The 10,467-nt window shown below is 46.0% G+C and overlaps 1 protein-coding gene across 1 annotated transcript in view; it reads left to right on the forward strand.

Annotated features, from left to right (window-relative positions):
* Nucleotides 1-10,467, forward strand: part of ELMOD3 (ELMO domain containing 3) — a 37,478-nt gene that overhangs the window by 15,018 nt on the left and 11,993 nt on the right. The window contains exons 6-9 of the mRNA XM_037734687.1: nt 3,815-3,883; nt 4,828-4,919; nt 6,151-6,274; nt 6,511-6,633. Coding sequence (XP_037590615.1) covers nt 3,815-3,883; nt 4,828-4,919; nt 6,151-6,274; nt 6,511-6,633 — 408 coding nt within the window. The remainder of the gene's footprint in view (nt 1-3,814; nt 3,884-4,827; nt 4,920-6,150; nt 6,275-6,510; nt 6,634-10,467) is intronic.

Consider the following 10,467-nt stretch of genomic DNA (forward strand, 5'->3'; position numbering starts at 1 on the left):
TATTTTAGAGACAGGGTCTCACTTTGTTGTCGAGGCTGAAGTGTAGTGATGTGATTATAGTTCACTCCAGCCTTAAACTCCTGGGCTCCAGAAATCCTCTCACCGGAGCCTCCTGAGCAATGGGGACTACTATGTGCACTACCATGCCTAGCCAATTTTTTTAAATTTTATGTGGATTCCAATGCAAGACACTTGAAAAGAAAGAAAAAAGATAAAAAAGAAAATTTTATGTAGAGACGGTCTCAGTATGTTGCCCAGACTGGTCTCAAACTCTTGGCTCAAATGATCCTCTCATCTTGGCTTCTCAGAATGCTGGGATTATAGGCATGGTGGCATGTGCCTATAGCCCTGGATAACTAAAAAAATAAAGTAAAAAATGAATGTAGGCCGGGCGCGGTGCCTCACGCCTGTAATCCCAGCACTTTGGGATGCCGAGGTGGACAGATCACGAGGTCAGGAGTTCAAGACCAGCCTGACCAACATGGCGAAACCCCGTCTCTACTAAAAATAAAAAAATTTAGTCAAAGATGACTGCCCAAAAAGAAAAAAAAATTATCCAGGTGTGGTAGCACCCACCTATAATCCAAGCTACTCAGGAGGCTGAAGCAGGAGAATCACTTGAACCCAGGAAGCAGAGATTGTAGTGAACTGAGATGGCGTCAGTTCACACTCCAACCTGGGCAACAATAGGAGACTCCTTCTCAAAAAAAACAAAAAACAAATAAATAAAATAAATGTTAAAAAGGGTTACTTAATAAGCTGACTCAATTGGTAGTGCTTTTGACTATATGAGAAAGTAGAAGAGAGCTGAAATAAAGGAGGCAATTATAAAAAGAAAAAAGATAAAGAGCCGAATTAATGTGAGCTGCATTAATTATCCTAAATATTTGTCCCTTAGCCCCATGTTCTTCTGTTGGTCAGGGGAAAATAGTATTTATGTCACAGGTAGGAGGCATCTATCTGCCTGGTTCCAAAAGAAAAAGGAGAAGCTCTTACATGGTTTTGACATTTGTCTTGAGTTTTTAAGCACCAGCTTGCTATTGCTGGTGAAAACCTTGTTGACTAACCTGTTTGGACAGCATATTCCCACCCCCTTACTGCATGGTTTCTGCTTTTGGCTCACAGACTTTGATCAAGCTGTTTGTAGGCGAGCGTGTGTAGGGTTGGGAGGGATTAGTTAAGTTGCTGGTAGATAAGGCTCTGACAGGTGAAGAATCAATAAATCAGTAAAACTGCATAAAGGTGAGAAGGTGAAGGATTCTGTTGAGCTTCATAATAAGCATTGCTTTCTGCTGTTCTCTCCCCACTCAACCCCCCCACAACCCCACCGCCTACTTTTTTTTTTTTTTTTTTTTGAGACCAAATCTCGCTCTTGTCGCCCAGGCTGGAGTGCAATGGTACAATTTCAGCTCACTGCAACTTCCTCCTCCTGGGTTCAAGTGACTCTCTTGCCTCAGCCTCCCAAGTAAGCTTGAATTACAGGTGCCTGCCACCACATGCAGCTAATTTTTTTTTTTTTTTTTTTTTGTATTTTTAGTAGAGACAGGGTTTTACCATATTGGCCAGGCTGGTCTTGAACTCCTGACCTTAGGTGTTCTGTCCACCTCAGCGTCTCACCCTGCTGGGATTACAGACATGAGCCACCGTGCCCAGCCTACTCTTCCCTTTTTGTTCAGCCACTTTGTCCCTCCTTTTCAGCTCCTATGCTGAAAGCAAGTTTTATTTGATCATCTAAGGTCGAATATTCTGTTAAAGTTGTGTTAGAAACTCCAAGGCTCAATGTCTGCTACTCCAGACTGGAGCTGGTGAGATGGAATTTCCTAGAGGTGCAGACATTTAGGACCCTGGAGACCCATCTCACCTGCTGCCACTGTCCATTGCCCTGCTGGACCTGAGCCCACAACTGTGTTGATAATAATAGCTTCCCTGTGGGCCGTGTGCCCTCCTAGGAAATAGAAGAATTACCTCATCCTCACAACAGCCCCATGAGGGGCTACAGATGGCATACAGCTAGTAAGTGGCAAAGATGAAGCATTCACATGTAGTTGGACTCTCAAGTGTGCTTTTCAGCAGCTCTGCTGCTTCCCAGCCGTGTTTTCTTCCTCATTATCCATTAGTGTCTGGTAGCATTTCATTTAATCTGCAGGTATAGTCTTCCAACAGTTTATTGTCATATGATGTTCTCAGCCAAGATTGTGAGGCAGAGAAGAGCTGTCCTAACCTACTTTACTACTGAGGCTGGAGAGATCATATTTTTGATATTAAACTAAAGCCTCTCCATCCTTCACATTGTTGATGTTCTCTGTAGCAACCTGGAAAAGTCAGTGACAGAAGATGCCACTAGTAGCTTGAGCCAGAGAATGACAGGTCTGGTTTGGAGAAAAGGATTGGGTGGAGACTCTAGAAAGCCCATCCTTCTGCTTTTTTTCTCTCCCTTGTGTTGTGCTTGCTTGCTTGCTTTTTCTTTCTTGCTTGCTTTACCTTGTATTGTGCTTTCATTCATTCATTCGTTCATCCATCCATCCATTCATCCATCAAATATTCCTTGAGCACCTATCATGTGTCAAGCTCTGTGCTAGGCTCTGGAATACCTGCCCTCACATAGCTCACCGTGGAGTAGGAGAAACAATAACTACGCTGTGATAAGCCCTGGTTGTCAGGGTCTCACAGAACAGTGGCTCCTCATCCAGACCGATGAGGTCAAGGAAGGCATCCAGGCGAGGATAGTGTCAGAGCTCACTGAAGAATGAGAAGGAGCTGCGCCAGGAGGGGTTGGAACTGAAGGTGGCAGTACCTGGAGTTGATTCCAGCAGAGGGAGAGCAGTCTGTGAAAAGGCACCGAGGGTTGGAGAGGGCAGAGCGTGGAGGAAGTTCAGGTAGTTCTGGATGGCCCTGGGGCAAACTGGAGAGGTAAGAAGGATCTACAAATGTTCCTTGAGTTACAATGAACTTCCATCCCAGTAAACCCATTGGAAGTAAAAAATATAAGTCGAAAGTGCTGCTTTATTAGGCAAAACTAAAAAACAGAAACGAAAGTGCATTTAAGGCTGGTCCCAGTAGAGTGAGGTTTACAATGAATTGATGACAACCAGTTACAGATTTCTTTGTTCCTTCTCCACTCCCACTGCTTCACCTTACTAGTCTTTAAAAAAAACAAAAAGAAAAGAAAAATGCATGTAACACCCTGATAAATCCATCAAAAAGTCAAACAATTGTAAGTGGAGCTGTTACAAGTAGGGGAACCATCTGTAGATTGTGAAGTTATGTGGATACTGTGCTGTAGAGTGTGAATTTTTTTTCTTGAGTACTATAGAGAACCCCTGGAGGGTTTTGAGCAAGTGGGTGATGTCAGATCTTTTCAAAAGCTCACTCTGGCAAGCCTATGAGGAGAGGATCAGAGAGTGTTAAGACCCAAGGCAGCCAGATGTGGTAGTGCCTGCCTGTAGTCCAAGGTACTCAGGAGGCTGAGGCAAGAGGATCGCTTGAGTCCAGGAGTTCTGGGCTGTGGTATGCTATGCCAATTGAGTGGTGCTATGCCATCAATATGGGGACCTCCCGGGAGTGGGGGACCACCAGATTGCCTAAGGAAGAGTGAACTTGCCCAGGTCAGAAATGGAGCAGTTCAAAAATCCTGTGCTGATCAATGGTGAGATCATGCCTGTGAACAGCCATTGAACTCCAACCTGGGTAACATAGCGAGACCCCGTCTCTTAAAACAAAAAAAGGCCCAAGGTAACGCATACAAGGCTGAGGTCTGCAGTAGAGGCCCATGCATACCTAAATCTCAGAGGGTCTCCTTTTCTCACTATTGCAGTTGTGAGTACAGAGGTGGTCAGAGCCCAAGAAGAATGGGAAGCTGTGGACACCATCCAGCCGGAGACGGGTAACTGCAGGAATGCTGCTGTCTCCCCACTGCCCCTCTGCCAGCAAAGGCACCATCCACACGTGTGACAAATGTTTCTGTGACTCTGGGACTAGGAGATAGAATTATTGAGAGTGCTCATTTTAACTATATAACATAGGTTACAATCTCTTTCAAATCCTAAGATGATGACATCCTACCTCTGGAGGAAACCAGAGTGAAGGCCATGGAGAAAGGGCTACCATCCCTGTCCATCTTCCACCCAACTCTGAGAGAAGACAGGGTTGACCTTGGTTAGGGCAGCTTCTAAAGAGTGGTGAGGTTGGGCAGGAGGATGGAGACAGAGCCCCTGTGTAAGGCTGCTCAGGTTGTTTACTGCACAAGGAGGTCCCTGGGGATGGGAGCTGAATTGTCTCCTGTTTCTGAGAGGTTTGGATGAAGCTACAGGAGGATAGAACTAGGACCTATACCTAGCCTGAGCCTCTCTCGAGCTCCTGGAGCGCAGTGAATAGTATCAGCCATCACCTAAGTTGCTAACTGATCAGTTAATTCCCTATGGTCTGTAACAGAGGTGTGTGGTTGGGGGTTCCTATACAGGGTGTGAGAAGGGAAGAGTGGAAATTAGGAAAGGCCCCTAAACTGGTTGTGTGCTCTTATGTGGGTACCCACCCCAGGCAATGACTTGCCTCCTCACAGATAAAAGAATTTAGGGATCTCTTTGTGGGACAGATCCGTCCCATACTCATCACAGAGGCTGGCCTAGCAAGACTGAGTAGGCTAGTCCAAAAACAGAGTCAGCCTTGCAGATAATGCCAGCCTCTTGAAAGAAGATTGTAGCTATAGGTGTCTGATATTCAACTGGAAGCCAGTGCTTGGCTTGGAGGTGTCAAGTGGGGGGCTCTCAGTAAATGTTTTCCGACAGAATGATTCCTATAAATCCTAGCATGTCTTCCCTTTTGCCACAGGGAGCCTGGCCAACTCGGAACAGCCTGGGCAGCTAATCTCCTTCACTGAGGCCCTGCAGCACTTCCAGACTATGGACCTTTCCTCCTTCAAGGTATGATGGTAGTGGGGTTTGGGGTCTCAAGCAAACTGCCTTTTCCCTAGGAGCCAAGCTTCTATCCCACCAGGATAGGGCACTGGGCAAGCGAGATGGAAGCCTCCAGCTGAGGGCCCTATCTCCCCCAAGATCTTGGTGTCCAGGATCGTGGGTGCCTAGGACTCATGCTTCATGTGGGGCCTTGGTAGCTTTTGTGGGACTATGCCCTTAGAGCTTCTGTGGCCCTGTCATTCAGGGGCCTGTATAGCTGTTTCTCTACTCTTCCCTTTTAGGGATAGGGACATCTAGAATCAAGTACTAGGTAGCTCCTTGCAGAGGCAACGCAAACTGTTCAGGGAGCTGAGTAATTCATGGCCAGGAAAGTCTTCCATTCCCTCAAGGAACCAGAAGGTATTTAGGAATTTAAGAATGATATAAGTTGGAAAAAGAAGGATAATTGGGGGAATAAATGCTGGGGTGGGGTGGAGGCTGGGCATAGTGGCTCACACCTGTAATACCAGCACTTTCAGAGGAGACTGAGGTGAGGGGATCACTTGAACCCAGGAGTTCAAGGCTGCAATAAGCTATGATCACACCTGGGCAACAGAGTGAGACCCTGTCTCTATAAAAAAGAAAAAAAGCTGGGGAGCTTTCTGGGACATATTGTGTGACAAGTAATATGTTTAGAGAAATGTGATTTCAGGTCTTCAACCTAAAACCTGGCTTAAGGGAGAGAGCTAAAAAGATAGGAACCAGGTTGTTTTATAGGACACAGGGAGCCAAAAGCTACCTAAATCAGAATATTCTAAGGCCTGCAGTAGTGACCTTGAGCCATGAGAAGCCAGCATGACCTCATTAGGAAGTGCTGGTTGTGACCAAAAGATTCCAGCTACCTCTCAGATTCATCTAACTCCAGTGAGTCCCCAGCTCCTGGGAAACCTGTCCTGGCATTTGTCTGACTGACTGGGGGAGCTGGGGATGTGTAAGCCTGTGGGAGTCAGTGGAATAGCTAGTTCTGCAGAAGCCCAGAAGACTAAATGCAAATAATAACTGATAATACCTAGCTTGGGGGTGTCTCTTTCACCTTGTAAAAAATCTGGGAGCTGGAAGAGCCTGGCTCTAGAGACTCAACAGGTGCCTCGAAGCTTTTGCCTCCTTTTCCTGGCCCGAAGACCAGCCAGATAGGGGAATTACTTTCTGCAAGCACTGCCCCTGGTCTGAGCCTGATTGCCTGCAATTTCTTCTCCAGAAAAGAATCCAGCCAACTATTCGAAGGACTGGGCTGTCCGCCCTCCGACACTACCTCTTCGGGCCTCCAAAGCTCCACCAGGGCCTTCGGGAAGAAAGGGACTTGGTCCTGACCATTGCTCAGTGTGAGTGCAGTGTGAGCCCACAGGGCAGTTGCTGCATATATGGTCAGGCAAGACCCTGTTTGCTGACCCTCTTGCTGAGGCTAAACCAGGAATCTTGAATGTACCATGGTTGGTGGGTGAGAGTGGGAGCTGAGAACGGGGTGTCTTGAGCTCAGTCCAGATCTCACATTCTCTGGAAAGCACCCAGTCCTCCCCTGAGGGGCAATCTGGCAGAGTGTGGGTGTGTTTTGGGGCAGGTGGCCTGGATAGTCAAGACCCAGTGCATGGCCGAGTCCTCCAGACCATCTATAAGAAGCTGACTGGCTCCAAGTTTGACTGCGCCCTCCAGGGAGACCACTGGGAGGACCTGGGCTTTCAGGGTAAGAGGGAGGAGTAGCTCATCTTTTTCATGCCTCTGATTCCAGGACTAGAGTGAGAAGCCAGATCGTCCTCGTCCAGTGCTAAGAGGGGGAAGATCTCGTGGGAGCATTCCAGGAGGGGGCGCTTGCTTGCTCTGCTTGAAAAATAGTGAGAGTAGGTCAGGTGCCGTAGCTCACGCCTGTAATCCCAGCACTTTGGGAGACTGAGGAAGGTAAATCACTTGAGGTCTGGAGTTCAAGACCAGCCTGGCCAACATGGTGAAACCCCATCTCTACTAAAAATACAAAAATTAGGGCCAAGCGCAGTGGCTCACAACTTGCCCAGCACTTTGGGAGGCCAAGGTGGATGGATCACGAAGTCAGGAGTTCGAGACCAGCTTGGCCAGTATGGTGAAACCTTGTCTCTACTAAAAATACAAAAATTAGCTAGGCGTGATGGTGTGCACCTGTAGTCCCAGCTACTCGGGAGGCTGAGGTGGGAGAATTGCTTGAACCCGGGAGGCAGAGGTTGCCGTGAGCAGAGATTGTGCCACTACACTTTGGCCTAGGTGACAGGAGACTCTGTCTCAAAAAAGAAAAGAAAAATAGGCAGAGTGTGGCTAAGGTAGAGACGAAAGTGACAGGAGAAAAGATCACTTTGTGGCCTTTTTAGGCCACTATAAACATTAAATGATACGGAAAACACTAGAGTGCTGTGACTTAGAATCCGGCTTGTTTGGGTTTTTTTCCTCTTTTTAAAAAAATTTATGAAAAGTTTATCATATTATTTTACTTTCTGAGTGAAACAATGACTTCACCAGTTTTTGGATTGTTCTGTTTTTTTTCAAAACCATACCAAATTATATTTGTATGGAATAGGAAAATGTCTTCATTTTGAAAGGAAACTTTAATAAGGCCAGGCATGGTGGCTCACACCTGTAATTCCAACACTTTGGAAGGCCAAGGCAGGTGGATCACTTGAGGTCAGGAGTTCGAGACCAGTCTGGCCAACATGGTGAAAACCCATCTCTACTAAAAATACAAAAATGAGCTGAGTGTGGTGGCATGCACCTGTAATCCCGGCTACTCTGGAGACTGAGGCAGGAGAATCGCTCGAACCTGGGTGGTGGAAGTTGAACCCAAGATTGCACTACTGCACTTCAGCCTGGGCGACAGAGTAAGACTCTGTCTCAAAAAAAAAAAGAAAATGTGCTACTTCCTTCTGGCCTGCATAGTTTCCAATGAGAAATCCACTGTTATTTGAATGATCTCTTTCTTGTAAGTAAGGAATTCATCTTCTCTTTCTGCTTTCAAAATCTTTTCTGTGCCAGGCATGGTGGCTCACACCTGTAATCCCAGCACTTTGGATGGCTGAGGCAGGAGGATTGCTTGAGACAAGGAGTTCAAGAACAACCTGGGCAACATTGTGAGACCCTATCTCTAAAAAAAAAAAAAATTTTTTTTTTTTTGAGATGGAGTCTCTCTCTATTGCCCAGGCTGGAGGGCAATGGCACAATCTCAGCTTGCTGCAACCTCCACCTCCCCAGTCAAGTGATTCTCCTGCCTCAGCCTTCCAAGTAGCTGGGATTACAGGCACCCACCACCACACCTGACTAATTTTTATATCTTTAGTAGAGATGGGGTTTCACCGTGTTGACCAGGCTGGTCTCAAACTCCTGACCTCAAGGGATCCTCAGCCTCCCAAAGTGCTGGGAGTACAGGTGTGAGCCACCATGCCTGGTCAGAAAAAAAAATTTTTTTTCTTTTTATTTTTATATAGACATGGGGTATCACCATGTTGGCCAGGCTGGTCTTGAACTCCTGATCCTCAGGTGATCCGCCCATCTTGGCCTCCCAAAGTGCTGGGATTACAGGCGTGAGCCACTGCCACCAGAAAAAAATTTTTTTTTTTTTTTTTTTTTTTGAGACGGAGTTTCGCTCTTTGTTACCCAGGCTGGAGTGCAATGGCGCGATCTGGGCTCACCGCAACCTTCGCCTCCTGGGTTCAGGCAATTCTCCTGCCTCAGCCTCCTGAGTAGCTGGGATTACAGGCACACACCACCATGCCCAGCTAATTTTTTGTATTTTTAGTAGAGATGGGGTTTCACCATGTTGACCAGGATGGTCTCGATCTCTAGACCTCGTGATCCACCCGCCTCGGCCTCCCAAAGTGCTGGGATTACAGGCTTGAGCCACCGCGCGAAAAAAAAATTTTTAATAGCCAGGCGTGGTGGCTCATACCTGTAGTCCCAGCTACTTAGGAGGCTGAGGCAGGAGGATTGCTTGAGCCCAAGAAGTCAAAGCTGCAGTGAGCTCTGATTGTACCACTACACCCCAGCCTGGGTGACAAAGTGAGACTCTGTCATAACAGAAAGATATTTGCTTTGTCTTTAGTTTTCAGGAATTTAACTGTGATGTGTCATTGTATGGATTTCTTTGGGCTTCTCCTGCTTGAGGGTAGCTCAGCTTCTTGAAAGTCTGTAGGTTTGTGTCTTTGGCCAAATATAAATGCTATCTTTGTTCATTTTTTAAAATCTTTGTTATAGCCTCATAGATCTCCAAGGCTCTGTTCATTTTGCTTTTTGTTTTTCTAGAGCTCTGTTGCTCACATTGAGTAATTCCATTATTATTGTTCATATTCAAGTTCACTGATTCTTTCCTCTTTTGTCCCCATTCTCCTGTTGAGCCCATCCAGAGAGTTTTTAGTTCTGGTTATCCTGTTTTTCAGTTCTAAAGTTTCCATTTGGTTCTTCTTCATACCTGCTGTTTCTTTACTGAAACTTTCTATTTTTTCACTTTTTCAAAGTGTATTTGTTCATAATTGCTTGCCAAAGGCATTTTATGGTAGATACTATAGTCATTTTCTATCATTGCTGTAACAAAGTACCACAAACCTAGTGGCTTAAAATAACACAAATTATAATCTTACAGTTTCTAGTTTAGAAGTCAGACTCAGGTATCACTGAGAACCTGTGGTCAAGATTAAGAAATAACTATCCAGCCAGGCACAGTGGCTCACGCCTGTAATCCCAACACTTTGGGAGGCTGAGGTGGGCAGATCACAAGATCAGGAGTTTGAGACCAGCCTGGCCAACATAGTAAAACCTCATCTCTACTAAAAATAAAAATAAAAATAATTAGCCTGATGTGGTGGCTGGCACCTGTAATCCCAGCTACTTGGGAGGGCGAGGCAAGAGAATCACATGAACCCAGAAGGCGAAGATTGCAGTGAGCCGAGATTGCGCACTGTACTCCAGCCCAGGCAACAATGCGAGACTCCATCTCAAAAAAAAAAAAAAATGGGAAGAAAGAAAAAAACTATCGAGAGTCACGGTGCTCTTTTTGGAGACTGTGGAAGAGAATCCATTTTCCATTTCCTTGCCTTTTGCAGCTTCTAGAGGCCACCTCCATTCCTCCATCTTCAAAGCCAGAAACAGCATCTCTCTGAGCCCGATTCCTCACATCTCTTTCTCTTAACTCTGGGCTTTTGCCTTTCTCTTCCACTTATAAGGACCCTTCTGATGACACTGGGCCCACCCAGACAATCCAGGATCATCTCCCTGTCTGCTGAGCAGCAACCTTAATTCTACCTGCAACCTTAATCCCCTTTGCCATGTTATATAATGCAGTCGTAGCTTCTGGGGACATGGTCGTCGTGGGGCAGGGGGATTATTCTGCCTACCACCGCTGCTTTAAAATCCTTGTCAAATAATTCCAACATCTGTGTTATCTCGGTGTTGGTGTTTGTTGGTCATCTTCTCTCATTCAAATTGAGATTTTCCTAGTTCTTGGTGTAGCAAGTGATTTTTTTATTGTATCCTAGACATTTTGGGTAAACTGTTATGAGACTCTGGA

Source organism: Cebus imitator, unplaced genomic scaffold (assembly GCF_001604975.1).
Source record: "Cebus imitator isolate Cc_AM_T3 unplaced genomic scaffold, Cebus_imitator-1.0 Scaffold655, whole genome shotgun sequence".
Taxonomy (NCBI): domain Eukaryota; kingdom Metazoa; phylum Chordata; class Mammalia; order Primates; family Cebidae; genus Cebus; species Cebus imitator.